General features: G+C 40.7%; 1 protein-coding gene across 1 annotated transcript; it reads right to left on the reverse strand.

Moving 5' to 3' along the window:
- Positions 1 to 1918: 1918 nt before the first annotated feature.
- LOC141153008 (Ig heavy chain Mem5-like) lies at positions 1919 to 26562 on the reverse strand. Its single transcript, XM_073637680.1, has 7 exons — positions 26449 to 26562; positions 25617 to 25928; positions 18281 to 18583; positions 6597 to 6635; positions 4764 to 4892; positions 3910 to 3944; positions 1919 to 3008 (listed from the first exon to the last, which is right to left on the reverse strand). The coding sequence occupies exons 1-7, from the start codon at positions 26480 to 26482 to the stop codon at positions 2958 to 2960; spliced, it is 903 nt and encodes a 300-aa protein (XP_073493781.1). The 5' UTR covers positions 26483 to 26562; the 3' UTR covers positions 1919 to 2957.
- Positions 26563 to 27318: the final 756 nt, after the last annotated feature.

The raw sequence follows: 27318 nt of genomic DNA on the forward strand, positions 1-27318 counted from the left end.
GGTGGGCTTGAGTTTGGGGTGCTTAGTTTAGTCTTGTATATATTTGCATAGTTAGTATTTATTTTATATTATTTAAAAAATATATATATAAAAAAAAAGAAAAAAAAATGTATATATTAGTTTGTATATATTTTTGTTGGCTATTGTTTATTTTACTTATTATATTGTTATTATTTTGTTTGGTAACCGGACCAGATGTCATAGTGTAAGTAGTTTTTATTCTGTATATATGTATAATATGTGTGTGAGGAGAGAGGGAGCGGCTTGACCAGTTTCATTACATTGTTTATTTTGTGGTTATTAATTTGGTAGAGTCATCAGCAGAAAACCTCTCCTGCATCCTCCTCATAAAATTCAGTGTCAGAAGTGCAAAAGAACATCTAAACAAGCCTGATACATTTTAGAAACAAGTCCTTTGGCCACAATGATCAAAGGTATGTATGGAGGAAAAATGGCACAGAATTTCAGGAGCAGAACATCCCGCCAACCATTAAGCATGGGGGTGGATCAATCATGTTTTGGGGTTGTGTTGCAGACAATGGCACAGGAAAAATTTCACAGGTAGAAGGAAGAATGGATTCAATGAAATTTCAACAAATTCTTGATGCAGGCATAACACCATCTGTGAAAAAGCTGAAGTTGAAAAGAGGATGGCTTCTACAAATGGATAATGATCCTAAACACACATCAAAATCCACAATAGACAACCTCAAAAGGCACAAGCTGAATATTTTACAATGGCCCTCACAGTCCCTTGATCTGAATATCATTGAAAATCTGTGGCTAGACCTCAAAATAGCAGAGAATGTAAGACGCCCCAGGAATTTCACAGAACTGGAAGAATTTTCCAAGGAAGAATGGATGAAAATCTCTCAAACAAGAATTGAAAACTCTTGTCTAGCTACAAAAAGCATTTACAAGCTGTAAATGGTTGTAACCATGCAGGGTGCGCAAACTTTTGCATCGTCCCATTTTCCTTTTTGTAATTTTTAAAATGTAAAAGATGAAACTCTCTATATTTTTTTTCCCTAAAATACAAAGGAAATGTGTCATCTTTAACTTTAGGCCTTTTAGAGATCATTTCAGATGATATTCGGGGTAGACATATGTCTGTGCTCTGATTCTTTTATATATGTAATAGGTATTTCCATATTTCTCCCTAGGAGATGTGTCTGTCAGTTCTATGTGGGCGACATTTGCTCTGAATACGACCAGCCTGCTGAACTTCATCCTCATCATGTGTCTCAACTCTAGTTTCATTTAATGAAGTATAAAAATGTAAAGTTTGAGTATAATCCTCCATTTAGTTGGAAATTTTACAATGATCAGTTTTAAAGTTGATTTTCTCAGAGCACATATGAAATTTATGTTCCATAGGTTGAAAAAAGACCCCAGTCAATCAAGTTAATTTAAGTTGTGACTTAGATATCCATTTCCTGTAAAAAAAAAAATATCTCTATCATTTATCTTTCAATCATAGTCTCATGTCCTGTTGCTTTTTTTCCTCGCTTTATTTACTGTTCAATAAAGTTTATCAAAGTTATGAATATATTCTGTAGCTCCGATTTATTTCTATCTATGGTAGCAATTACCTAAAACAGCGCTCACACATTTGCCTATCTGTAAGAATTTTGGAAGACTGCGGCACGTCTCGTCCTTTGTGGATTTTATTTCTAATTATAAGCTCCACCCATAAGGCGACACCCACATAATAGGGTGTGTCCTCAACATTCTCCCACTGTCCAATCAATGTTGAGAAGGCGACATCCTATTGGTTATGGTGCAAAACAGTATTTAGTTTATTTTATCTCATAAACCACTAAAACTAAACAAAAAGGCTTTTCTTCAGCCAAACGAAAACATCCAATAACAAAATAAAACAGTCCTTTCAGGGCAGGCACAGTACAATGTACACAGTCTTACTTTCAGGGTAGATTAGGGTAGATTAGTCACTGCAACGACTTCGGGCACGGTCTTTTCACATTTAGAGCTCACACTCCAGCTCCACTGCCTCTGATATACCTGAACCAACTCAGCTGCTTTTTGTAGGAGCTGCAAAATTCAGACTGCTACTTTAGAAGTGATCATTCCCACCCAAGCTCTTCTAGTTGCTCCTAAATCCGGGACCTAAAATCTGGTCCAATTAAAAACTTCTTAGCAAGCTATTCTTTCTGGAATGTTCATCTCCAGGAACTACATCATCGAGACTAGCCACCTCGGTGACACATATGTCTCATTATTGACTATAACCCCTGCTCTTTTACAGTGGTTATCGGGAGCATATTTTGAGTGATTGGAGTGGTCAAATTCTTCTCTGGATAGACGAAAAATATTTGTTTTGGGACATCCCCTTTAAGGCTGACCAAGAATAATGAATAGAGGTGGATATCTAAAAGACACAGTAGAGAATGGTTAATTCTTATTAGACTTCTTTAATTTTTTTTTTACATGGGCCAGTTGTTAATGCAGATACTGTTCAAGATGGAGCATTGGTGGTGGCTCCTCATGAGATGGTTTTGGTAGCTTCAAAAATTGCAGAGATGACCTACTGCAAAGGTATTATAGTATAAGAAATGATTAGTTCACATGTAGTCTTTAGACCTCTATATTTTCCATGTGAGAAGATCATCCGTTCCCCCATTTAGATTTAGGAGTATGACCTTATGATAAAACATCTTGGAGATACATTTGGTAGCTTCATAAATCACCAAGAAAGTCTACTGTAAAATTAGGTCAAGAAATGCTTATTAATTTAGAAGGAGTCTTCAGACCATCATGTCATCCATGTGAGAAGACCTTCACTTTTCCCCAGGAAGGTTGATGAGCTCATCTTGGAGATAAATTTGGTAGGTTTAAAATGTGACAATATGAACTAATATAAAGGTACTATAGTTCAAGAAATCTTCATTTCACATTTTGTTATATGTTCATTGAGAGGGAGGGAATAGGATTCTTCTTCACCTTCGTATCTGCGAATTGATCTTCAGCTCTGTATAAACTATATCATCCTTTAAAAAAAAAAAAACAAGTTTGGTACCATGATATTATCACCATGCATATAACTTCTTTTGACCCAAACCAATGGTCTACCACAACAAGATGGTACATCAATCTTTTCTTTCAAAGTAAAAACCTATGACAACCCAAAAGTTGTATAAAAGTTATAAAAGTCATAGACAAGGAAAAAGACCATTGCTTGGATTGTAGACCTGGAACATATCTACATTAAAGATGAACAGTTTTGTAATTTGGAAACGTAAAAAAAATTTTAGATTTGGTTGAGTCTGCTGATATAACTGCAGAGTACAAACTCCGACTAAGCCTCAATTTCTTGACAAAATCTTAGTTAGCCTCTTATTTAAACAGTGGTCACCCTAAAGAGATGGGGCTTTTAAAAACATTTCAAACATTGTTGATCTAGTTGAAGTTTACATGCTACAATGGATAAACGTTACAGTCCTCCAAGACCTGAGAGTCACTTTTAGCAGTGAGGACCACTGGATTTTATTGAAAGAAAATGAGTAGATACCAAGCAGTGATATCAGCTCATCACTCCATTTGTCTTTTGAGAAATTGCTAAAAGAGTCTCCAAACTGGGCAATACCTTTAGAGACATACATGGATGTAAGGGGCACATTGATTTCAATTTTGACCCCTTTTGGTGCCTGAAAACATGATGACTGGAGGTGGCTGTTTGCCGCTATCTCCTTTCAGTGATCCTGGTGTTAATTTCCTTCATGCTTGTTTGCTATTGTTGCATGGAAACAGTATCTCACGATCTGTGAAAATGAAGGACGCTGCCAACCAAATTTTGGGCCACTCTTCTAAGGACACTCTCATAACAGTTTGGCCTTTCTGCAGGGTACATATACCCTTGAAACCCTTTTAATAAAACAGTATTTCACTTACTGATTCGTGTTCACTAGATGCACGTGATGTGTGATCTGGAAGAAAAACAGAACACAACAAAAAATGATGTAGGAGAAGGAAGAAGAAGAGGAGAAAGAGGTGGAGGAAAAGGGAAAGGAGAAGAAATGAAACAAAAGAGGAAGAGGAGGAGAAAGAGGAAACAAAAGAGGAAGAGGAGGAGAAAGAAGAAGCAAAAGAGGAAGAGGAGGATAAAGAGGAAATGGAAGAGGAGAAAGAGGAAACTAAAGAGTAAGAGGAGGAGAAAGAGGAAACAAAAGAGGAAGAGGAGGAGAAAGAGGAAGAGAAGGTGGAAGAGAAGAATTTTGTCAGTATATCTCTTTTTTCATTGCTTATTGATGGGATACATGAGACAATTTGATTATTTTTTATTTCATTTTATTTGAGTTTGAAATAACAAAATAACAAAACATGGTATAATTTTTCATATATATAAATATATATTTTTTTTTCCAGAAAACACTATGTGGGATAAATAATGATATAGTTGTATTGTACTGGATGTTATGGATGCAGTGATATCAAATATATTTAAACTAATTTTTATTCAGATTTTTTTTTTTCTTACTTTTTTAACATGTTTTTATACAGATAAAATATTTGTAAATATTTTGTTAATAATACTTATTAGTCCCAAAAGGGGACTTAGGTACACGAGTGATCGCTAAGATAATACACTGCACTACTTGTATAGTGTTGTGTATTATCCAGCATGGCAGTGTTATATTGACAAGCAGTCTAATAGATATGCCTCTTTTTTTATGCCAACTAAAATGGCAATTCATATTTAATATTATTTATCCCATCATAATATCAGATATCAAGAAAATACTCACTTCTCTTTTGCTTTCTCCTTGTTTTTAGGTGTATTTTATGCTTCTGATAAATAAAAATGGCTGACATCAGGACTACTACACACACTAATGTCATTATTACTGGGATCCAACATGTAAACCATGTCTTATCTGCAAACAGCAAAAGGATATGTTTAGACACTATGAAAACAACACAAACAACACTAAAAGGATAGATAAGAGATAGATACACCACGTTCAAAATTATTCTGCAAATTCTATTTTTCTCTCATTTTCCTAAATGGTTTATGCAAATAAGTCAGTGCATTGTTCAGCTCATCAACCGTTAGTGGATAACTCACACTTTATTGGACAAACCTCAAAATGCACCAAATTATTCTGCACAACAGAGTTTCCAAAAGTTTTATTGGTTGTAAAGAACTGAAAATGGTCATTTGTTGAATTTACGGCACTAAGAGGTCACATTTACTGAAATCAAAAGCTTTTTAAATCAAAAACATCTTAACAGGTCAAGTTTTATGTGACCTAGGACCCTACTTTGATGTCACCTTGACAATTCTTGCATCAATTGAACTTGTGAGTTTTTGGAGAGTTTCTGCTTGAATTTCTTTGTAGGATGTCAGAATTCCCCCCAAGAGCTGCTGGTTTGAAGTGAACAGCCTCCAAATCTCATAGATCTTTTGCTTGAGGATACTGTTAAAGTTCTCAATAGGGATGAGGTTAGGTGAGGGTGGTGGCCATATGAGTTTCTCTCCTTTAATGCCCATAGCAGCCAAAGAGGTTTCTTTGCAACATATGATGGAGCATTGTCATCATGAAGATGATTTTAGTACGGATGGCACAGTTCTTCTTTTTGTACCAGGGAAGAAAGCGGTTAGTCAGAAACTCTATACATTTTGATGAGGCCACTTTCACATCTTCATGGACTCTAATGGGGCCTACCAGTTCTCTCCCCAAAACATGACTCTGCGACCTCCTTGCTGAAGTTGCAGCCTTGTTGGGACATGGTGGCCATCCACCAACCATGCACAACTCTATCCATCTGGACCATACAGGGTTGCACGGTGGTCATCTGTAAACACTGGAATCATTTTTTCTTGTGAGCGCTGTTTATGGGTGGTCGAATTGTAGGTCTATTTATAACTGCAAGCCTCTGGAGGATCCTACACCTTGAGGTTCGCGGGACCATTAGCTTCAAATACCTATTTGCTGCCCTGTAATGATATTTTAGCAGCTGCTCTCTTAATCTAATGAATTTGTCTAGCAGAAATCTTCCTCATTATGCTTTTATCTGCGCAAACCCGTCTGTGCTCTGTATCAGCAACAAATGTCTTCACAATGCGATTATTACACTTAAGTTTTAGAGAAATATTTAATGTTTTCATATATTGTCCAAGGAATTGCACTATGTGACGCTTTCCGACAGCAGAGAGATCCTTTTTCTTTCCCATATTTCTTGAAACCTGTTGCTGCTTTAATAATGTGAAATGTCCTTCTTAATTAGTTTTCTTTTACTTGGCTCACCTGGAAAACTGATTATCACAGGCGTCCACTAGTTTATATGAAAAACAAAAAATTACATCTATATGACTCGTAAATCCAATTTGCATAATAATTTGGAACACAGTGTGGATAGATAGATAATAGATATTAAATAGATAGATAGAATGTATAAAGGGGCAGCACTCTAATTCTAAATGGAAATATTTTATCAGCCATCACTCTTGACAATTATATTTACATTTATATTAATGCATTACCATTTATGTGTGGATTTCTGCATTTTGTACATAATTTGTTTTTGGAGTTAGTATATCATAGGAATGAGAGTCAAATCCTGATGCTTGTACTCACTTGTCTCATTGGCTACACTGGTGGTCAAATTTGTGTTTCCTAGACAGATAAAAAGAATGATGATGTAAAAAAATTGTTTTAGACATTTCTAATAATCAAATGCTTATGCAATATATATATATATATATATATATATATATATATATATATATAAATATACGTATATACAGTTATGCCCGAAAGTGTTGACATTCTTTAAACTGTTCCAGAAAATGAACTATTGCTCCCAGAAAATTACACTTAAAACAAAAAAACACAGACAAAAATAGGCAAATTGGACATAATTTCACACAAAAACCCCAAAATGGGCAGGACAAAATTGTTGGCACCCTCAACTTAATATTCGGTTGGAATAAATAACTGCAATATATCGGTTCTTATAACCATCTTCATTTGCAGACTGCTCCAGGTCTCTCGTATTTGAAGACGCCTTTTCCCAACAGCAATTTTTAGATCTCTCAATAGGTGTTCAATGGGATTTAGATCCAGACTCATTGCTGGCTACTTCAGAACTCCCCAGCGCTTTGTTTACATCCATTTTTGGGTGCTTATTGAAGTATGTTTGAGGTAATTGTCCTGCTGGAAGACCTCCATTGTGACCCAAAATCCTTTAGTAATCTTCATATTTCATGATGCCTTGCACACAGACAAGGCACCTAGTGTCAGAGGCAGCTAAACAATCCCAAGACATCTTTGAGCCTCCACCATATTTGACTGTAGGTATTGTGTTCTTTTTCTTTGTAGGCCTCATTCCATTTTCAGTAAACAGTAGAATGGTGTGTATTCTTGGTCTCATCTGTCCAAACACACTCTCCCAGAAGGATTTTGGCTTACTCACATACATTTTGGCAAACTGCACTCTAGCTATTTTATGTCTCTGTGTCAACAGTGGGGTCCTCCTGGATCTCCCGCCATAGCGTTTCATTTCTTTCTAAAGTCGACGGATAGTTTGCACTAACACTGATGTACCTGAGCCAGCAGGACAGCTTGAATTTCTTTGGAACTTGTTTGGGGCTGCTTATCCACATCTGGACTATCCTGCCTTGAACTTTACATAAATTTTTCTCTGCCATTCATGTCCAGGGAGATTAGCTACCGTGCCATGAGTTTTAAACTTCTTGATTATGCTGCGCACCGTGGACAAAGGAACAACAAGATCTCTGGGGATGGACTTGTAATCTTGAGATTGTTGATATTTTTCAACAATTTTGGTTCTTAAGTCCTCAGGCAGTTCTCTTCTTTCGGTTCTCCATGCTTAGTTTGGCACACACAATGCAAAGATTGAGTCAACGTCTCCCCTTTTTATCTGGTTTCAGGTGTGATTTTCATATTGCCCACACCTGTTACTTGCCACAGGTGAGTTTAAATGAGCATCACATGCTTGAAACAAAGTTGTTTACCCACAATTTTGGAAAGGTGCCAACAATTTTGTCCTGCTCATTTTTGGGGTTTTGTGTGAAAATATGTCCAATTTGCCTTTTTTTCCTGTGTTTTGTTATGTTGTTCCAATACACACAAAGCAAGTGAACATGGGGATAACAAAACATGTGTAATTGCAATAATTTTTTTAAACTTTTGGTTTTGGCCATGACTGTATGTATACAGTACAGACCAAAAGTTTGGACTCACCTTCTCATTTAACGATTTTTCTGTATTTTCATGACTATGAAAATTCTACATTCACACTGAAGGCATCAAAACTATGAATTAACACATGTGGAATTATATACTTTACAAAAAAGTGTGAAACAACTGAAAATATGTCTTATATTCTAGGTTCTTCAAAGTAGCCACCTTTTGCTTTGATGACTGCTTTGCACACTCTTGGCATTCTCTTGATGGGCTTCAAGAGGTAGTCACCGGAAATGGTTTTCACTTCACAGGTGTGCCCTATCAGGTTTAATAAGTGGGATTTCTTGCCTTATAAATAGGGTTGGGACTATCAGTTCTGTAGTGCAGAAGTCTGGTGGATACACAGCTGATAGTCCTACTGAATAGACTGTTTGAATTTGTATTATGGCAAGAAAAAAGCAGCTAAGTAAAGTAAAACGAGTGGCCATCATTACTTTAAGAAATGAAGGTCAGTCAGTCCGAAAAATTGGGAAAACTTTGAAAGTGTCCCCAAGTGCAGTTGCAAGAACCATCAAGCACTACAAAGAAACTGTCTCACATGAGGACTGCCCCAGGAAAGGAAGACCAAGAGTCACCTCTGCTTCTGAGGATAAGTTTATCCGAGTCACCAGCCTCAGAAATCGCAGGTTAACAGCAGCTCAGATTAGAGACCAGGTCAATGCCACACAGAGTTATAGCAGCAGACACATCTCTTCAACAACTGTTAAGAGGAAACTTTGTGCAGCAGGCCTTCATGGTAAAATAGCTGCTAGGAAACCACTGCTAAGGACAGGCAACAAGCAGAAGAGACTTGTTTGGGCTAAAGAACACAAGGAATGGACATTAGACCAGTGGAAATCAGTGCTTTGGTCTGATGAGTCCAAATTTGAGATCTTTGGTTCCAACCACCGTGTCTTTGTGCGATGCAGAAAAGGTGAACGGATGGACTCTACATGCCTGGTTCCCACCGTGAAGCATGGAGGAGGAGGTGTGATGGTGTGGGGGTGCTTTGCTGGTGACACTGTTGGGGATTTATTCAAAATTGAAGGCATACTGAACCAGCATGGCTACCACAGCATTTGCAGCGGCATGCTATTCCATCCGGTTTGCGTTTAGTTAGACCACCATTTATTTTTCAACAGGACAATGACCCCAAACACACCTCCAGGCTGTGTAAGGGCTATTTGACCGAGAAGGAGAGTGATAGGGTGCTACGCCAGATGACCTGGCCTCCACAGTCACCAGACCTGAACCCAATCGAGATGGTTTGGGGTGAGCTGGACCGCAGAGTGAAGGCAAAAGGGCCAACAAGTGCTAAGCATCTCTGGGAACACCTTCAATATTGCTGGAAGGCCATATCCGGTGACTACCTCTTGAAGCTCATCAAGAGAATGCCAAGAGTGTGCAAAGCAGTCATCAAAGCAAAAGTTGGCTACTTTGAAGAACCTAGAATATAAGACATATTTTCAGTTGTTTCACACTTTTCTGTTAAGTATATAATTCCACATGTGTTAATTCATAGTTTTGATGCCTTCAGTGTGAATGTACAATTTTCATAGTCATGAAAATACAGAAAAATCTTTAAATGAGAAGGTGTGTCCAAACTTTTGGTCTGTACTGTATATATATATATATATATATATATATATATATATATATATATATATACACACACACACATATGTGTATCTTCTAGTCTTCTTTTGCTTTTCTGAAGTATATTTCATATAACTTTGTTTAAAATTGCTTTGACACGGAGTTTTAGGAATTTCTACTGATCTTTTTTTAGGGGAAAAGCCTAACAGGCCAGACTAAAAAATAAATGTTATTTTGAGTTCCATATCAGGTGGAGAATTCGGGTAATCCAGTGATCTCAAGTTCCCATGCAAGTTAGTCAGGCAGGACTAAGTGACCATGCATGAGATTGCTTTCTAGACTCTTTGTCTTTGTGTCTCTTGCTTAGAGAGCTTTTACTGTAAGCCACAATGCCGATAGCTCGTCCCAGGAAATGTAACCAATGCCTAGTTACAATGTATGGGAGAAGGAAATAGACACTACAGTCGAATGAGGTACGACCCCTGATGGATTTTCGGGATGGCATTTTAGATGAAAAGATAGATTTTATGAAATTATTAGATATGCAGACAAATTTAAAGTGAACAGAAAAAGCTTGAAAAAAGTCCAGTGAGAGGACTGAGAATTTGCACTGAATATGGGTGAATAAATCATACTTTCTGTCCTTAACAATTTTTTTTACATAGATTTATTTTATTTTTTATTTTTTTAAAATAGAGATTTTAATGTAAGGCACAAAGCCATAGATCAACATTTTGATACAAGATAGGAAGGTATAGTGATTATTTCTGGTATTATTTAAGGTGCAATAAAAGCCCAAATTAAAATGATATTTTACTAGTGATGTGCGAGCACTAAAATGCTCGGCTGCTCGTTGCTCGGGTCTAGCACATTGGAATACTCAGCTGCTCGACGCAAGCAACGAGCCCAATGTAAGTCTATAGGAAACTCGAGCACTTTTCAGGCGGCTCCCCCCGGCGGTCTGCAGAGGGCCTAAAACTTGCCTAAATTAATGGGAACAGTGCTCAAATGACATGGGAACAGCATTTCTGACTCCCAGGTTACTGCTGCCAACAACGTTGTCAGAGTATTACGCCACTTTTACGGACTCACAATAAAACATACAAAAACAAAACCAAAATGGATTTTCCTGGGAAATATGTTAAGGAACATCCTTTCCAGGGTAATGACTTGTATATAAAGCAAAATAAATAACCAAAAACAAAAATACTCCTCTACACCTTTGGCTATGTTCACACGTAGCGTTTCTGATGCGTTTTTAACGCTTTTGCATTGCTTTCAACCAAGACAAATGCATTCACCGGGAAATGTAATTTTAACATTTTACAACCTTATCTGGCCATGTCGTGTGTTACACATCATCAGACACATGCATACAGTGCTGAAAAGACAAGGGAACAGCAGGGAGAAGACCTCTGGAAGTATCTCTGACTTCCAGGTCACTGTCTAAAAGTGTGCACATCATAAGTGATCCTTGGCGCATGTGAAGATGCCTCCCGCCATGCACTTGTCATTGCAGACCTGCAACAATCACCGTCCATGTCCTTGTCACAGTGCAGCGTTCAGTTGTCCCTACCCCATTCCTTGGAATGCAAGCACAAGTATGCAGCTACCCACCCACCCACTTGCTGCAATACTATACTGCCAATTTTTTGATAGCTGCTTGCACTTGAAATATGGCCTTTTAGGCTCGAGGAGGTGGAAGCTTTTCAGAACCTCATGCCGGCGGTGGCCGGGTGTCCATACTCGGTCCCCAGCCGCCACTATTTCTCCCTGTATCGTCTCCGCCTTCCACAAGCACGGATCCCACAACATTATCCGTGCCCTCCCCAGTGGACTTACTGGAAGGACCGCCTAACCACAAACATGTGGTCAAGTGAATGTGGCCAGGGACGGTACGGAGCCAGTCCACAGCTTTTTTTGCTGAGAGTTGTATTTCACCATAGCCATATTCTTTAGCTTGGTGAAAGGACTTGGGAAACAATATCTACTCCAGCTGTCATTTCTCCCAGGAAGTCCTCTAAAGCTGCTTGCATTTGAAATGTGGCCTTTTAGGCTCCTGGAGGCGGAAGCTTTTCACAACCTCATGCCGGCGGCTGCTGGGTGTCCATACTCGGTCCCCAGCTGCCACTATTTCTCCCGGTATCGTCTCCGCCTACCACATGCACCCGTGCCCTTCCCAGTGCACTTACTGGGAAGAACCGCTTAACCACAAACAAATGGACAGGTGAATGTGGCCAGGGATGGTACAGAGCCAGTCCACATTAAAAAAGCAGCCATAGAGTGTCTGCGAACCTTACCACACACTTTTCTTAGCCAGGGCTGCTACTCAGCAGGGTTGGACGGGCCCACCATAGAATCCTCGGGTGGGCCCTGGCTTTTCCATCAGGAGAGTTCATGATAGGCGCAAGCGTTGCAGCTGCTATGGGGCTCTTCAGCGGGGGAGAAACGTGGGCCCTCAGAATCAATCCTCTGGTGGGCCCAATGTTTTTCAGTCTAACATTGCTTCTCAGTGAGGGTTGTATTTCACCACAGCCATATTCTTTAGCTCGGTGAAAGGATTGGCATAGAGGGAAACCGTATTTACTCTGGGTGTCATTTCTCCCAGGAAGTCCTCTAATGCAGCTTGTTTCAGAAGCAATAGCAGCCCGTCCAACATCAGCTCACACTTATCGGTGGTGCTTCGACACACAAACATCTTTCTTTGCGCCTTTTATTTCATGACTACAAAGTTGGGCAATGGCTTGATCTGCAATGCGGTTTGAGAAATAATATGCATAAGCACATCAAATCCACGTTAAAAAAATCAGCTATAGAGTGTCCGGGAACCTTCCCACACACTTTTCTTAGCCAGTGCTGCTTCTCGGCAGGGTTGGAAGGGCCCACCAGAGAACCGGAGACTCCTCCGGTGCGCCCTGGCTTCTCCTTCAGGAGAGTTCATAGTGCCGAGGTGAGGCCATGATGATGATAGAGGCCACCATCCGCTTAGTTTTCTGTTACTTGGAATGCAAGCGCAAGTATGCAGCCAGCCACCCACCCACCCACAGGCCGCAAAACTAAGCTGCCAGATTTCGAGGCAGCTGCTTGCACTTGAAATGTGGCCTTTTAGGCTCGTGTAGGTGGAAGCTGTCCACAACCTCGGTCCCCAGCCGGCACTATTTCTCCCGGTATTGTCTCCGCCTTCTACAAGTGGGGGTCCCTGAACATTCCTGCTGGTACTTTACTGTGGGAATCTGCTTGCATCCTACCAGCCTTGAATATTTGCAGTAAACTATGGTATGATGCCATGGTATTAGCACTGCCCCAAGGAATTTTATTTGGTAGACTGAGTGGCTGCCCAAATACATTAGTTTCTTACAAAGGAGCTGAAGATTTAGTGGCAGTAGGTGCAAGTTTCTCTAGCCTGTAGATATCAGAGAGTGAACGGCAGCACATTGGATCAGTGGTTCTCGGCAGGGTTGGACAGTCCCACCAGAGAATCCTCTAGTGTGCCCTGGCTTCTACATCAGGAGAGTTCATGATAGCGCTAACTTTGCAGCTGCTATGTGGCTCTTGAGCGGGGGAGAATGGTGAGCCCAAATCCTCTGGTGGACACAATGTATTTCAATCTGAAACAGCTTCTCAGTGGGAGTTCTATTTCACCACAGCCATATTCTTTAGCTCGGTGAAAGGACTTGCACAGAGGGAACCCTTTTCTACTCCGGCTGTCATTTCTTCATCACCAGGTTCCGCCCATTGTCACACACGACCATGCCTGGCTGTATGTTCAGCAGTGAGAGCCACAGATCAGGCTGCTGTGTTATAGCTTTCAACAACTCTGCAGCGCTAGGCGGTTTGTCACCTAAGCATTAATCATGTTATCTTCAGCACAGCCTGTTGCCGCTTGGCCAAGGCAGTGCTGCAGTGCTGTCAGCTTGTGACTGATGTGGTTATTTCGGAGATGGAGGAGCAGGTGCAGGACTGTTATTGCGTATGCAGTGACTGGAAGGGCTCCCAAAAATTCGGACACAACCCAATACCCCTTTGAAGAGACATAGAGGAGGGTCTCATTAAAAAAAAAAGTTCCCATTATAAAGGAGTGGGTCTCCTATAGTGGTAATGCCCATGCTGTAACTGTAAGGGCTGCCAAAATTTGAGAAAAACCCCACTAACAATTTAAAAACACATAGAACAGGGCCATAGTAAAGACATGTTTCCAATACAAAATAGTGGGTGTGCTATACAGTTATAGGGTATGCAGTGAGTCCAATGACTGACAAAATTTAGGAAAAACCCCACTAACAATTTAAAGACACATAGAGCAGGGCCACAGTAACGAGAACGACATGTTCCCATTAGAAAGGAGAGGGTCTGCTATACAGTTATAGGGTACACAGTGAGTACAACGGCTGACACAATTTAGGAAAAACCCCACTAAGAATTTAAAGAAACATAGAGCAGGGCCACAGTAATGATGACATGTTTCCATTACAAAGGAGCGGGTCTGCTATACAGTTATAGGGTACGCAGTGAGTACAACGGCTGACAAAATTTAGGAAAAACCCCACTAACAATTTTAAGACACATAGAGCAGGGCCACAGTAATAACAAATTCCCATTAGAAAGGAGAGGGTCTCCCATACTGTTTGCCTATGCAGTGAAGCAACGGCTGCCAAAAATTTAGAGGAACTCCAATGCCCCTTGGAAGAGACGTAGAGGGCCTCATGAAAAAATGTTACCATTATTAGGAAGTGGGTCTTCCATAGTGTTGGCCTATGCAGTGAATGCAAGGGCTGAAAAAAACATTGGGAGGCATTCCGATGCCCCTTCGACGAGACGTAGAGGGCCTCATAAAAAAAAGTACCTATTAGAAAGGAGTGGGTCTCCTATACTTGTAATGCCCATGCAATAAGTGCATGGGCTGACAAACATTTCCCCGTGGGGGGTATACATGAACATACTGTATAAAAATTATTTTTTACGGGCATCATAGACACCCTTTAAAAAAATTATGTGGGTGTTGCATCACGGACCACGGTCACCCTGGTGATATGGTGGTGGAGGATGAGGATGAGGAGAAAGAGGAGGACAAGAGCAAATAGCCAAAATCAGGAAGCGTATACCCATGTGTGGGTGTGAAAAGGTGCATGGGAATACACCTCCCAAAAAAAGACACTGGATTTGACTTTTTTACGCTGCTATCATTCGGTGGTCTTGAGAAGTCGGGCCCAATCCAGCCCTTGTTCATTTTTATAAGAGTCAGCCTGTCAGAATTTTCAGTTGACAGGCGGATGCGCTTATCAGTTATAATTACACCGGAAGCTAAAAACCCACTCTGATAAAACGCTAGCGGCAGGGCAGGCCAGGAACTCCAAGGTGTAGAGAGCCGGTTCATTCCACGTATCCAGCTTGGATACCCCATAATTATAAGGCACAGAGGAATTACGGAGGATGTTAGTACGGTACTCCCTCAGCATCTTCCCAAACTTTGCACTACTTGTGAGAGTACCCCGTGCCTCAGGGCCTGTGCGATGGGAGGGGCTAATAAAATTCTCCCAGAACTTTGACAGTGTTCCCCTGCCTCTGCTGGATGGGAGTTGTGTCTCTCTTGCCTGTAGTCCTTGGAAGTCCAATGAATTGTGACTTCTGCCGCCAGCGTTTTCAGATGGGAATTTTTTAATAGTTCCGCAGCAAGGGCCTTCTAATATTGCCCCATTTTTGTAGACCTGTCCACCTCAGGAATAAGAGATATAAAGTTCTCCTTGTAACATGGGTCTAGAAGTGTCACCAACCAGTAATGACTGTCACCCAAAATTTTTAGAACGTGAGGGTCATGGGGAAAGGCAGCGTAACATAAACTCAGCCATGCGTGCCAGACTGCTCACAGGCAAGACTTCCGTGTCCTCACCAAGAGGACGAGAGACCATGCTCTCCTCCTCTCTGTCCTCTGGCCATCCATGCTGAACAGACGGTATGACAGTTGTGCAGATGGTACCATCTATAACGCATGAAACTAGCTCCTGTTCTTCCTCCTCCTCTTCCTCATTGTCACCCAATCCACGTTGGGATGAGATGACGCTGGGCTGTGTGTAATCACCCTGTATGGTTCCTTGCTCCATCTCATCATGCTCCGCCTGCAATGCATCCTCTTTTATTGTGAGCAGAGAACGTTTCAGAAGACAGAGAAGCGGGATGGTGACGCTACTTATGGCGTCATTGCCGCTCACCATCTTGATGGAGTCCTCAAAGTTTTGGAGGATAGTACATATGTTTGAAATCCATGTCCACTCCTGAGGTCTTATGTGTGGAGTCTGAACTGATTACCGATGGCCTTGTTGATGCTGGTAGTCAACAACTGCCCTCTTCTGCTCACAAATCCTTCCCAACATCTGCAGTGTAGAGTTCCAACGCGTGGGGAAATTGGCTGCTAGGGTAGACAGGGGATCCCTACCCTCAAACAGTGGATAAGCAGTGTAATTATCTCCTCACGCAGGAGTCCTATTAACCGGCCGGAGAAACTCAACAGAGGTATTGAGGACCCCGGGGCACTTCTAGTCTGCAGGTAGCAGAGGAATATAAGGCTGTGTGCCCACGATGTGTTTTTCAAGAGTTTACACTGCGGAATTTCCATTGGAAGGTAAGTATTAGGTTTATTTTTTTATTTTTAACCACTCTCTCGGGTCACACTATATAAATCCATGCCGTTTGCATGGATTTATATAGTGTGACCTAGTTGTCACAAGCACTTTCCAAGTGATGCTAATCGCTTGGAAAGCGCTTGTCAACCAGCATGCGGAAATGCAAGTAATTACACTTCATTTCCGCATGTCCCTGGCAGGAAAATGCATGTACAATCCGCATGCGTTTTTTTCTGCCAGGAAGATGCAGAAATGCTCAGGAAAAAATCCTGAGCATTTCTGCATCATGGGCACATAGCCTAAGACTCCAGGTTAAGTCGTGAGGGAGATATAGGATCCAGACACATTGTCGCTGGTGAGGAAACATCTCTTGGGACAGAGAATAGAATTAGAGAGATGCTTCACCTAAAGAGGGCACCAGGGCTGAAGATATTTCTAGCACCTGTATGGGAGATGAAAACCAGTTGGGCCTTATCCAATGTACCTGACTGTAAATACTATATATACTCCTCTCCCCCAAGTAAAATCCCAGTTATGGTTAAGAACTCCGTGCCCTCTGATTGCATTGCTGCCCTGGTCCCAGAAGAGAAATGCCTGGAGACAGCAGCGCTCGGATGGTTTGACGTAAGTGAAGAATGTCACATACCCAGCCACACTTCACAAGGAGGACACAAATTGTCTGTAGGGTGTCAAAGCGAGCAGGGGCTACAGCTCGCCCACGACTATCTCACTGGGGCACCTTACAGACACACTGAAGCAAATTTTTAATGGAGGCCAGAAATGGCAGTATTTTCTGAAAACGTATATGTGATCCGTGTGACGGGGAAAACACGGTTTTAAATACCTGGCCTGTAGGTAACTATTTTGAACAGCTAACTGGTGTCAATAGCTTCACTGACAAACTGAAGCAAATTTTTAATGGAGGTCAGAAATGGCAGTGTTTTCTGAAAACGCATATGTGATCCGTGTGACGCGTAAACCACAGTTTTAAATATCTGGCCTTTAGGTAACTATTTTGAACAGCAAACTGGTGTCAATAGCTTCACTGACAACACTGAAACAAATTTTTAATGGAGGCCAGAAATGGCAGTATTTTCAGCGAAATTATATGTGATCCGTGTGACAGACAAACCACAGTTTTAAATAGCTGGATTTTTAGCGCTGTAATATGGAAAGGACCTGGCTGTATTCTGCAGTGCCAACAAGCAAATGGCGCAGAAAAACTGTATACTCTGGATTGCTTTTTAAACAAAAAATGAGAATTAAGATCCAAAAAAGTATTCCTGGCCCCTGAGACCTGGGCCTATTTCTAGAAATATCCAACAGAAGCAGCATAGACAAAACTGGAATGGAGCCTCTTGTGCTATATGCACTGCAGTCTGCTATATACCATGCCTGCCTGTCTATATATACTGCCTGATATCTCTGCAGATGGATTAGTCCTCAGGAGGACTGTTTGTTGAGATTGATATGTGTCTCTAATATAGTTAAGTACACCTACTCTAACTAGAAACAAGCAAATCTCTCACTAGCTCAGCAGCATCTCTCCCTACACTGTCTGATTCCGGAGTGACTGTGACGAGCATGGTGGTGCCAGGTCTGAAATAGACCTGATGATGCTGTGCGGCCAGCCAATCACTGTAATGCTACAACCAACATGGCTGCAGCATTACAGTGAGTGGCAGACAATCCCTGCATGTTCATTGACTCTGTAAAGAGCACCAAACATGCAGGGAGGAGACCCGAGCTCCCGCCGAGCAACCCCGGAAATACTCGGCGAGCGCCGAGGATGTCGAGCAGTGAGATGCTCAAGCGAGCACAGAGCAGTAGCGAGCATGTTCGCTCATCACTATATTTTACCTCTTTGTGATATCTCCCAGTGGACACTGATGGGTGTGGAGGTAAACCAAACTTCACAGGTCACTTTCTTGTCGTTTTTCAACGTGTCTCCAGTAAGTGAGATAGAATTGAGAATGGTCCACGTCCCATTGGGTTTTTCCCAAAAGATCATCCTGCCCCTGATATGTGTCCCAGAGATATTCCAGATTACATAGACTTGTGGGGAGGCAGCATGGACTACACAAGTCAACGGGATCAGAAATGGGTGAGTTGTGGCATTGTGAGGCTTCAGAAGATGGATGGAACTACTGGAGGTAGAGATACCTAGAAACATATAATATACGAGAAAATCAAAGTCTTCGTTGAAATCAGTAAAGTCACAAGACAAGTAAAAGCAGTAAAGTACAAACATAAGCCCAAGAAACTTGTGATTTGTGAAATTGTTTAACAGGGTCATCACAATGTAGTGATTATACAGTATATATACACATATATATACTTTATATATATATATATAAATATATATATATATATATATATATACAGTACAGACCTAAAGTTTGGACACACCTCTTCTCATTTAAAGATTTTTCTGTATTTTCATGAGTATGAGAATTGTACATTCACACTGAAGGCATCAAAACTATGAATTAACACATGTGGAATTATATACTTAACAAAAAATTGTGAAACAACTGAAAATATGTCTTACATTCTAGGTTCTTCAAAATAGCCACCTTTTGCTTTGATGACTGCTTTGCACACTCTTGGCATTCTCTTGATGAGCTTGAAGAGGTAGTCACCGGAAATGGTTTTCACTTCACAAGTGTGCCCTGTCAGGTTTAATAAATGGGATTTCTTGCCTTATAAATGGGGTTTGGACCATCAGTTGTGTTGTGCAGAATTCTGGTGGATACACATCTGAAAGTCCTACTGAATAGACTGTTAGAATTTGTATTATGGAAGAAAAAAGCAGCTAAGTAAAGAAAAACGAGTGGCCATCATTACTTTAAGAAATGAAAGTCAGTCAGTGCGAAAAATTGGGCAAACTTTGAAAGTGTCCCCAAGTGCAGTTGCAAAAACCATCAAGCACTACAAAGAAACTGGCACACATGAGGACCGCCCCAGGAAAGGAAGACCAAGAGTCACCTCTGCTTCTGAGGATAAGTTTATCCGAGTCACCAGCCTCAGAAATCTCAGGTTAACAGCAGCTCAGATTAGAGACCAGGTCAATGCCACACAGAGTTCTAGCAGCAGATACATCTCTTCAACAACTGTTAAGAGGAGACTTTGTGCAGCAGGCCTTCATGGTAAAATAGCTGTTAGGAAACCAATGCTAAGGACAGGCAACAAGCAGAAGCAACTTGTTTGGGCTAAAGAACACAAGGAATGGACATTAGACCAGGGGAAATCTGTGCTTTACCCTGATGAGTCCAAATTTGAGATCTTGGGTTCCAACCACCGAGTCTTTGTGCGACGCAGAAAAGGTGAACGGATGGACTCTACATGCCTGGTTCCCACCGTGAAGCATGGAGGAGGAGGTATGATGGTGTGGGGGTGCTTTGCTGGTGACACTGTTGGGGATTTTTTCAAAATTGAAGGCATACTGAACCAGCATGGCTACCACAGCATCTTGCAGCGGCATGCTATTCCATCCGGTTTGCGTTTAGTTGGACCATTATTTATTTTTCAACATGATCATGACCCCAAACACACCTCCAGGCTGTGTAAGGGCTATTTGACCAAGCAGGAAAGTGATGGGGTGCTACGCCAGATAACCTGGCCTCCACAGTCACCAGACCTGAACCCAATCGAGATGGTTTGGGGTGAGCTGGATCGCAGAGTGAAGGCAAAAGGGCCAACAAGTGCTAAGCATCTCTGGGAACTTCTTTAAGATTGTTGGAGGACCATTTCCGGTGACTACGTCTTGAAGCTCATCAAGAGAATGCCAAGACTGTGCAAAGCAGTCATCAAAGCAAAAGGTGGCTACTTTGAAGAACCTAGAATTTAAGACATATTTTCAGTTGTTTCACATCTTTTTGTTAAGTATATAATTCCACATGTGTTAATTCATAGTTTTGATGCCTTCATTGTGAATATACAATTTTCATAATCATGAAAATACAGAAAAATCTTTAAATGAGAAGGTGTGTCCAAACTTTTGGTCGGTACTGCATATATATATATATATATATATATTATATATATATATATATAAATATATACACTGCTCAAAAAATAAAGGGAACACTCAAATAACACATCCTAGATCTGAATGAATGAAATATTCTCATTGAATACTTTGCTCTGTACAAAGTTGAATGTGTTGACAACAAAATCACACAAATATCATCAATGGAAATCAAATTTATTAACCAATGGAGGCCAGGATTTGGAGTCACCCCCAGAATTAAAGTGGAAAAACACACTATAGGCTGATCCAACTTTGATGTAATGTCCTTAAAACAAGTCAATATGAGGCTCAGTATTGTGTGTGGCTTCCATGTGCCTGTATGACCTCCCTACAATGCCTGGGCATGCTCCTGATGAGGTTGCGGATGGTCTCCTGTGGGATCTCCTCCCAGACCTGCGCTAAACCATCTGCCAACTCCTGGACAGTCTGTGGTGCAACGTGTAGTTGGTGGATGGAGCGAGACATGATGTCCCAGATATGCTCAAAAGGATTCAGGTCTGGGGAACGGGCGGGCCAGTCCATAGCTTCAAGGCCTTCATCTTGCAGGAACTGCTGACACACTCCAGCCACATGAGGTCTGGCATTGTCCTGCATTAGGAGGAACCCAGGACCAACCGCACCAGCATATGGTCTCACAAAGGGTCTGAGGATCTCATCTCTGTACCTAATGGCAGTCAGGCTACCTCTGGCGAGCACATGGAGGACTGTGCGGCCCTCCAAAGAAATGCCACCCTACACCATTACTGACCCACTGCCAAACAGGTCATGCTGAAGGATGTTGCAGGCAGCAGATCACTCTCCAAGGCATCTCCAGACTCTGTCACGTCTGTCACATGTGCTCAGTGTGAACCAACTTTCATCTGTGAAGAGCACAGGGCGCCAGTGGCGACTTTGCCAATCCTGGTGTTCTGTGGCAAATGCCAAGAGCTTGCACGGTGTTGGGCTGTGAGCACAACCCCCATCTGTGAACGTCGGGCCATCATACCACCCTCATGGTGTCGGTTTCTAACCGTTTGTGCAGACACATGCACATTTGTGGCCTGCTGGAGGTCATTTTGCAGGGCTCTGGCAGTGTTCCTCCTGTTCCTCCTTGCACAAAGGTGGAGGTAGCGGTCCTGCTGCTGGGTTGTTGCTGACAGACACAGCAAACCTTCTTGCCGCAGCTCGCATTGATGTGCCATCCTGGATGAGCTGCACTACCTGAGCAACTTCTGTGGGTCGTAGAGTCCGTCTCATGCTACCACGAGTGTGAAAGCATAACCAACATTCAAAAGTGACCAAAACATTAGCCAGAAAGCAGTGGTACTGAGATGTGGTCTGTGGTCCCCACCTGCAGAACCACTCCTTTATTGAGTGGGTCTTGACAATTGACAATAATTTCCATCTATTGTCTATTCCATTTGCACAACAGCATGTGAAATTGATTGTCAATCAGTGTTGCTTCCTAAGTAGACAGTTTGATTTCACAGAAGTTTGATTTACTTGAAGTTATATTCTGTGGTCTAAGTGTTCCCTTTATTTTTTTGAGCAGTGTACATCTCTGGCCTCCAGGACTTTCAGTTGTGAGCAGGCTTTGGAGGTCCCTGTGCACTGTACTGACGCAATGCACATCCAGATGTCATGATGTTCTACCGTGCAACGCAACCTTCCACCTTAAAGTGACCTCTGAATCTTGGTTTTGACCAGAAGTCTTGCCATAGAGTGAATAGACCGGGAAGAAGAGCCATGGAGGATCAGATGGAGGCAGCGAGCAGCAGTGGGTCTTAGTTCTTTTTTCAACCTTTTTCCGGCCCTCTAGAGTTCAGCAAAATAGTGGCTGCAGCTGGCCAGAATTTTGGTGAATTCTGTCTGAATTTCACTTGAATAAATGTGCTCATCTCTACTGAATACCTTCTTTTTGTCCACATCCCTATCATGCACAACTTCCATCACCACAGTAGGTGCTCCCCGTCACTATCACAGACAACAACATGCTTCTACTCTTTCAAGTGTAGCATGTTTGGGTTTATTTTGTCCAATAACACAGATCAAATTAGAGCAAACTCTTATTAATCCTTATTAGGGGTTTTGCAGACGATCATATTGTTGGTCCAAGTGTTGTGATTCGACAAAACATTAAATTGCATTTGGACCAATGTTAGTCTAAGGATCCATGCACATATCCAATTTTTTTCCTTGGACAGGGTTTGTCTGGGGAAGAAACCGCAGCATGCGTGAGTTTCATCCGATATTTGGATCACACTTGGCATTGCAAGACCATGAGTGCGTGGAAAACATTAGACTGCGCTTGCATGACATCCGATAGCCATAACTTTTTTACTGATCTGTAAATATAGCTTAAATTTTTTCATGAGATATGCTGGAAAGCAGGAAAAAATTCCAAGTGCGGCAAAATTGAAAAACAAGTGCAAATGATTTCTTGGGTTTTATTTTTACAGAGTCTATTATCAGATAAAAACGTCCTGGCAATATAATCCTCAGGTCAGTATGATTACATCGATACCAAACACGCATAGCATTTGTTTTAATGAAGTGGTGAAAAAAAAATTGGAAATGAGTAAAAATAAACATTATCTGTGTCGCCATTTTTTTGAGACCCATAACGTATTTTTGGTTGATGGGGCTATGTGAAGGCTCATTTTTTGTGGCCTTAGCGAATATTTTTAGTTTTACCATTTTGGAGTAAATAGGATGTTTTTTTGCAGGGGCCCAAAAAATTATATTCTGTTGTTGGGACACCTTTACAGTGGGGAAAAAAGTATTTAGTCGGCCACCAATTGTGCAAGTTCTCCCACTTAAAAATATGAGAGAGGCCTGTAATTGACATCATAGGTAGACCTCAACTATGAGAGACAAAATGAGAAAACAAATCCTGAAAATCACATTGTCTGATTTGGAAAGAATTTTTTTTCAAATTTTGGTGGAAAATAATTATTTGGTCAATTACAAAAGTTCATCTCAATATTTTGTTATATATCCTTTGTTGGCAATGACAGAGGTCAAACGTTTTCTGTAAGTCTTCACAAGGTTGGCACACACTGTTGCTGGTATGTTGGCCCATTCCTCATTGCAGATCTCCTCTAGAGCAGTGATGTTTTGGGGCTATTGCTGGGCAACACGGACTTTCAACTCCCTCCAAAGGTTTTCTATAGGGTTTAGATCTGGAGACTGGCTAGGCCACTCCAGGACCTTGAAATGCTTCTTACGAAGCCACTCCTTCATTGCCCTGGCAGTGTGCTTGGGATCATTGTCATGCTGAAAGACCCAGCTTCTTCTATGCTCTTGCTGATGGAAGGAGGTTTGCACTCAAAATCTCACGATACATGGCCCCATTCATTCTTTCATGTACATGGATCAGTCGTCCTGGTTGCTTGGCAGAGAAACAGCCCCAAAGCATGATGTTGCCACCCCCATGCTTCACAGTAGGTATGGTATTCTTTGGATGCAACTCAGCATTCTTTACCTCCAAACACGACAAGTTGTGTTTCTACCAAACAGTTCTACTTTGGTTTCATCTGACCATATGACATTCTCCCAATACTCTTCTGGATCATCCAAATGCTCTCTAGAAAACTTCAGATGGGCCCGGACATGTAATGGCTTAAGCAGGGGGTCACGTCTGGCACTGCAGGATCTGAGTCCCTGGTGGCGTAGTGTGTTACTGATGGTAGCCTGTGTAACGTTGGTCCAAGCTCTCTGTAAGTCATTTACTAGGTCCCCCCTTGTGGTTTGGGGATTTTTGCTCACCGTTCTTGAGATCATTTTGAACCCACGGGGTGAGATCTTGTGTGGACCCTAGATCGAGGGAGATTATCAGTGGTCTTGTATGTCTTCCATTTTCTAATTATTGCTCCCACAGTTGATTTCTTCACACCAAGCTGCTTGCCTATTGCAGATTCAGTCTTCCCAGCCTGGTGCAGGGCTACAATTTTGTTTCTGGTGTCCTTCGACAGCTCTTTGGTCTTCACCATAGTGGAGTTTGGAGTGTGACTGCTTGAGGTTGCAGACAGGTGTCTTTATACTGATAAGTTCAAACAGGTGCCAGTACTACAGGTAATGAGTGGAGGACAGAGGAGCCTCTTAAAGAAGAAGTTACAGGTCTGTGAGAGACAGAAATCTTGCTTGTTTGTAATTGACCAAATACTTATTTTCCACCAAAATTTGAAAAAAAATTCTTTCCAAATCAGACAATGTGATTTTCAGGATTTGCTTTCTCATTTTGTCTCTCATAGTTGAGGTCTACCTATGATGTCAATTACAGGCCTCTCTCATCTTTTTAAGTGGGAGAACTTGCACAATTGGTGGCGGACTAAATACTTTTTTCCCCACTGTATTTGTTACAGCATTTAATGGTCGGAATAATTATTTTTAGATTTTGGTAGTCCGAACTTTTATGGACATAGCAATATCAAATATTTGTACCTTTATTTCTTTAAATTTAATTGGGGAAAAGGTGAGGTGATACAAATGTTTATATACATTTTTTTCATATTTTTAAAAACTTGAACCTGTGCTCAACTGATTGCTTGTACTGTATACAGTAATAACACAATATTGCTGTGTATAGTAAAAATGACGGAGATGCGGGTTCAGCTCCTGAGCCAGCATAAAAGACAGGGAACTGGTATAGGACATACCAGTACGTCATGTCGGTAAGGGGTTAATGTGACTTATGCCTCGTCCTGCCCCTGCTCATTGGCAGCATTGCCAATTCCGGCAGAACTGATTCAAACTTATGTGAAAGCATCAACAGTCGTAAATTTTTTGCACAATTTTGCATTTTCCAAAAATGTTGTGTCTTTTTAAATCGCTTATGCCAGTTTTCTTGCATAACAGCCTTAAAGTATTGAATCCTATATCTACAACGTTAATTCTTTAAATACACACATAAAAATAAAAATAATATTACGACTGAACATTTAACATCCAGATCTAGTATAAAGGTCACGTTCACATGTTCAGTCTTGAATAATATTAAACAAGTAATTACACACCCTGACTCCTGTTTAGCTTAATGCTTTGTCAAGGGGTATTCTCTAATATGGTTAAGAAAACAATTCTATAAAAAGCTGTGTCAAACATTTCAAAATTAAAATATTTTACATTTACTGTAGAAATTAAAAATGTAAAGGTGAAAAAATAAGCTAAAAAATATAGCCTTACCTGCAGTGATTAATGTCATCGCCTTATTAAAGACTTGAGTTTTTCCATTAAATCCTGCGCAGTAATATCTCCCAGAATCCTGAGATGTCACATTGTCTATGACCAGATGACTGATATTTTCCTCTGACCGAGAAGGAACATTTTGGGAATTATTATTTATAACAGTCCATAGGTCACGTTCTCTCCTGCGATACCAGGTTGTCAGTCTTGTTCCTTGTGTTGTATTGGAAAAGCAAGTGAGGTCTACAGAGTTCCCCGGATCAGCAAAAACCACATCTTCTGGTTGATCGGCCGACAACCCAGTGACTAAAACTAATTATTGACACATTAAAACTGTGCAAAAATTAACAAAAATACAGGTCATAAAATCATTTCAAATTGCAAAAATAGTAATTTAACTTTTTTCAACTCCCATAAACTTTTTAACTAAGTCTAGTGCACAAAATGATATATTTTTAATCTCTTTTCTAATTTTAATTGCTGAAATTATTTTTTTCCAAAGTTTCAATTGCAAAAATATTTGTGCTTATAACGGCAGCAGCTTTAAAGAAAAATAGGTTGAAATACAGGATAGCGAACAGTCATTATCTTAGTTGTTCTAACAGCAGAATTACGGAATTAAAATTAACAGGGGAAATATTTTATTATTAAAACAAAGGGAGTTATTACATAGAAATGTTTGTTGGTATTCACATCTTAATCACAAACTCGTTTCAAATTTTTCCAAAAGCTCTAAAAAATAAATAAAATAAATTAAAAGCAAGTTATTTGGTATAGTGTTAATAAATAAGCGCGGCTGAATATAGAAATAAAATTATGTAGAATTTCTTACTGTGAAATATAACGAGCAGTACAAGTGAATCCATATTTTGGAGTTGCAGAGTCTCGCCCGGAGACTTACAGCAGGCGTCTTGAGGACAGAATGTATTCTGGTGAGTATTCAGTCTTTCATTTAGACTTCTGGTTACTACTGAGTCCTCCTTCTTCCGCTCCTTGTCAAGTGGTAAAAAATGAGTCTAAAATTAACCTATAAATAGCCCTGTTTCAAGTTATTTTATTCTTAAAGGAACTTTTATCTACTTTTGTCATTCACGACTTTATGCATTTCATTGCTCGGACACAGGCCATAGGATCGTCCTTTTCAACTGTTTGCAATAAACCAAGGACCAAAAGCATTTAATCGAACAATTGTTTTCTCCAAATTCACTATAAATGTAAAGTTTACTGACTACTGCTGTCTCAGAAATATTCATTCCTCTGCATAACAGGCTCTCTTAGTACTTAGTAAAACCCCTCTGGCTGTTATGACCTGCTGCCGACTTGGCTGTTATCACCTGCTGTAAACGTACCAGTGCACATACCAGTTTCTGGAAACATTCTTAAAGAATTTTAGCCCATTTTTCATAAGCAATGGGCTAGGTTATCAAAAGAAATATCTAAAAAGTTAAGAAATTAGATTATTGACTTGCATAAACATGGAAAAAGATACAGCAGCATTGAATGTTCCTAGACATAGAGCTGCAATAAGAGTTCACATAGAAACACTGGCCACCCTACTTTGGAAGAGGCTTCCAATAGATTCCTAGGGAGGAAAGTGATCAAAAACCTTCAAGTGACTGAAAATACCTGCAGCAAAATCTGGTGGCAACAGGCAGGTTTCAGTTTATACAGTAAGGTGCATACTAAATGTTAGACGTCTGCA

Source organism: Phyllobates terribilis, unplaced genomic scaffold, assembly GCF_046119375.1.
Source record: "Phyllobates terribilis strain yellow unplaced genomic scaffold, ASM4611937v1 Scaffold_7__3_contigs__length_470593459, whole genome shotgun sequence".
In the NCBI taxonomy this organism is placed as follows: Eukaryota; Metazoa; Chordata; class Amphibia; order Anura; family Dendrobatidae; genus Phyllobates; species Phyllobates terribilis.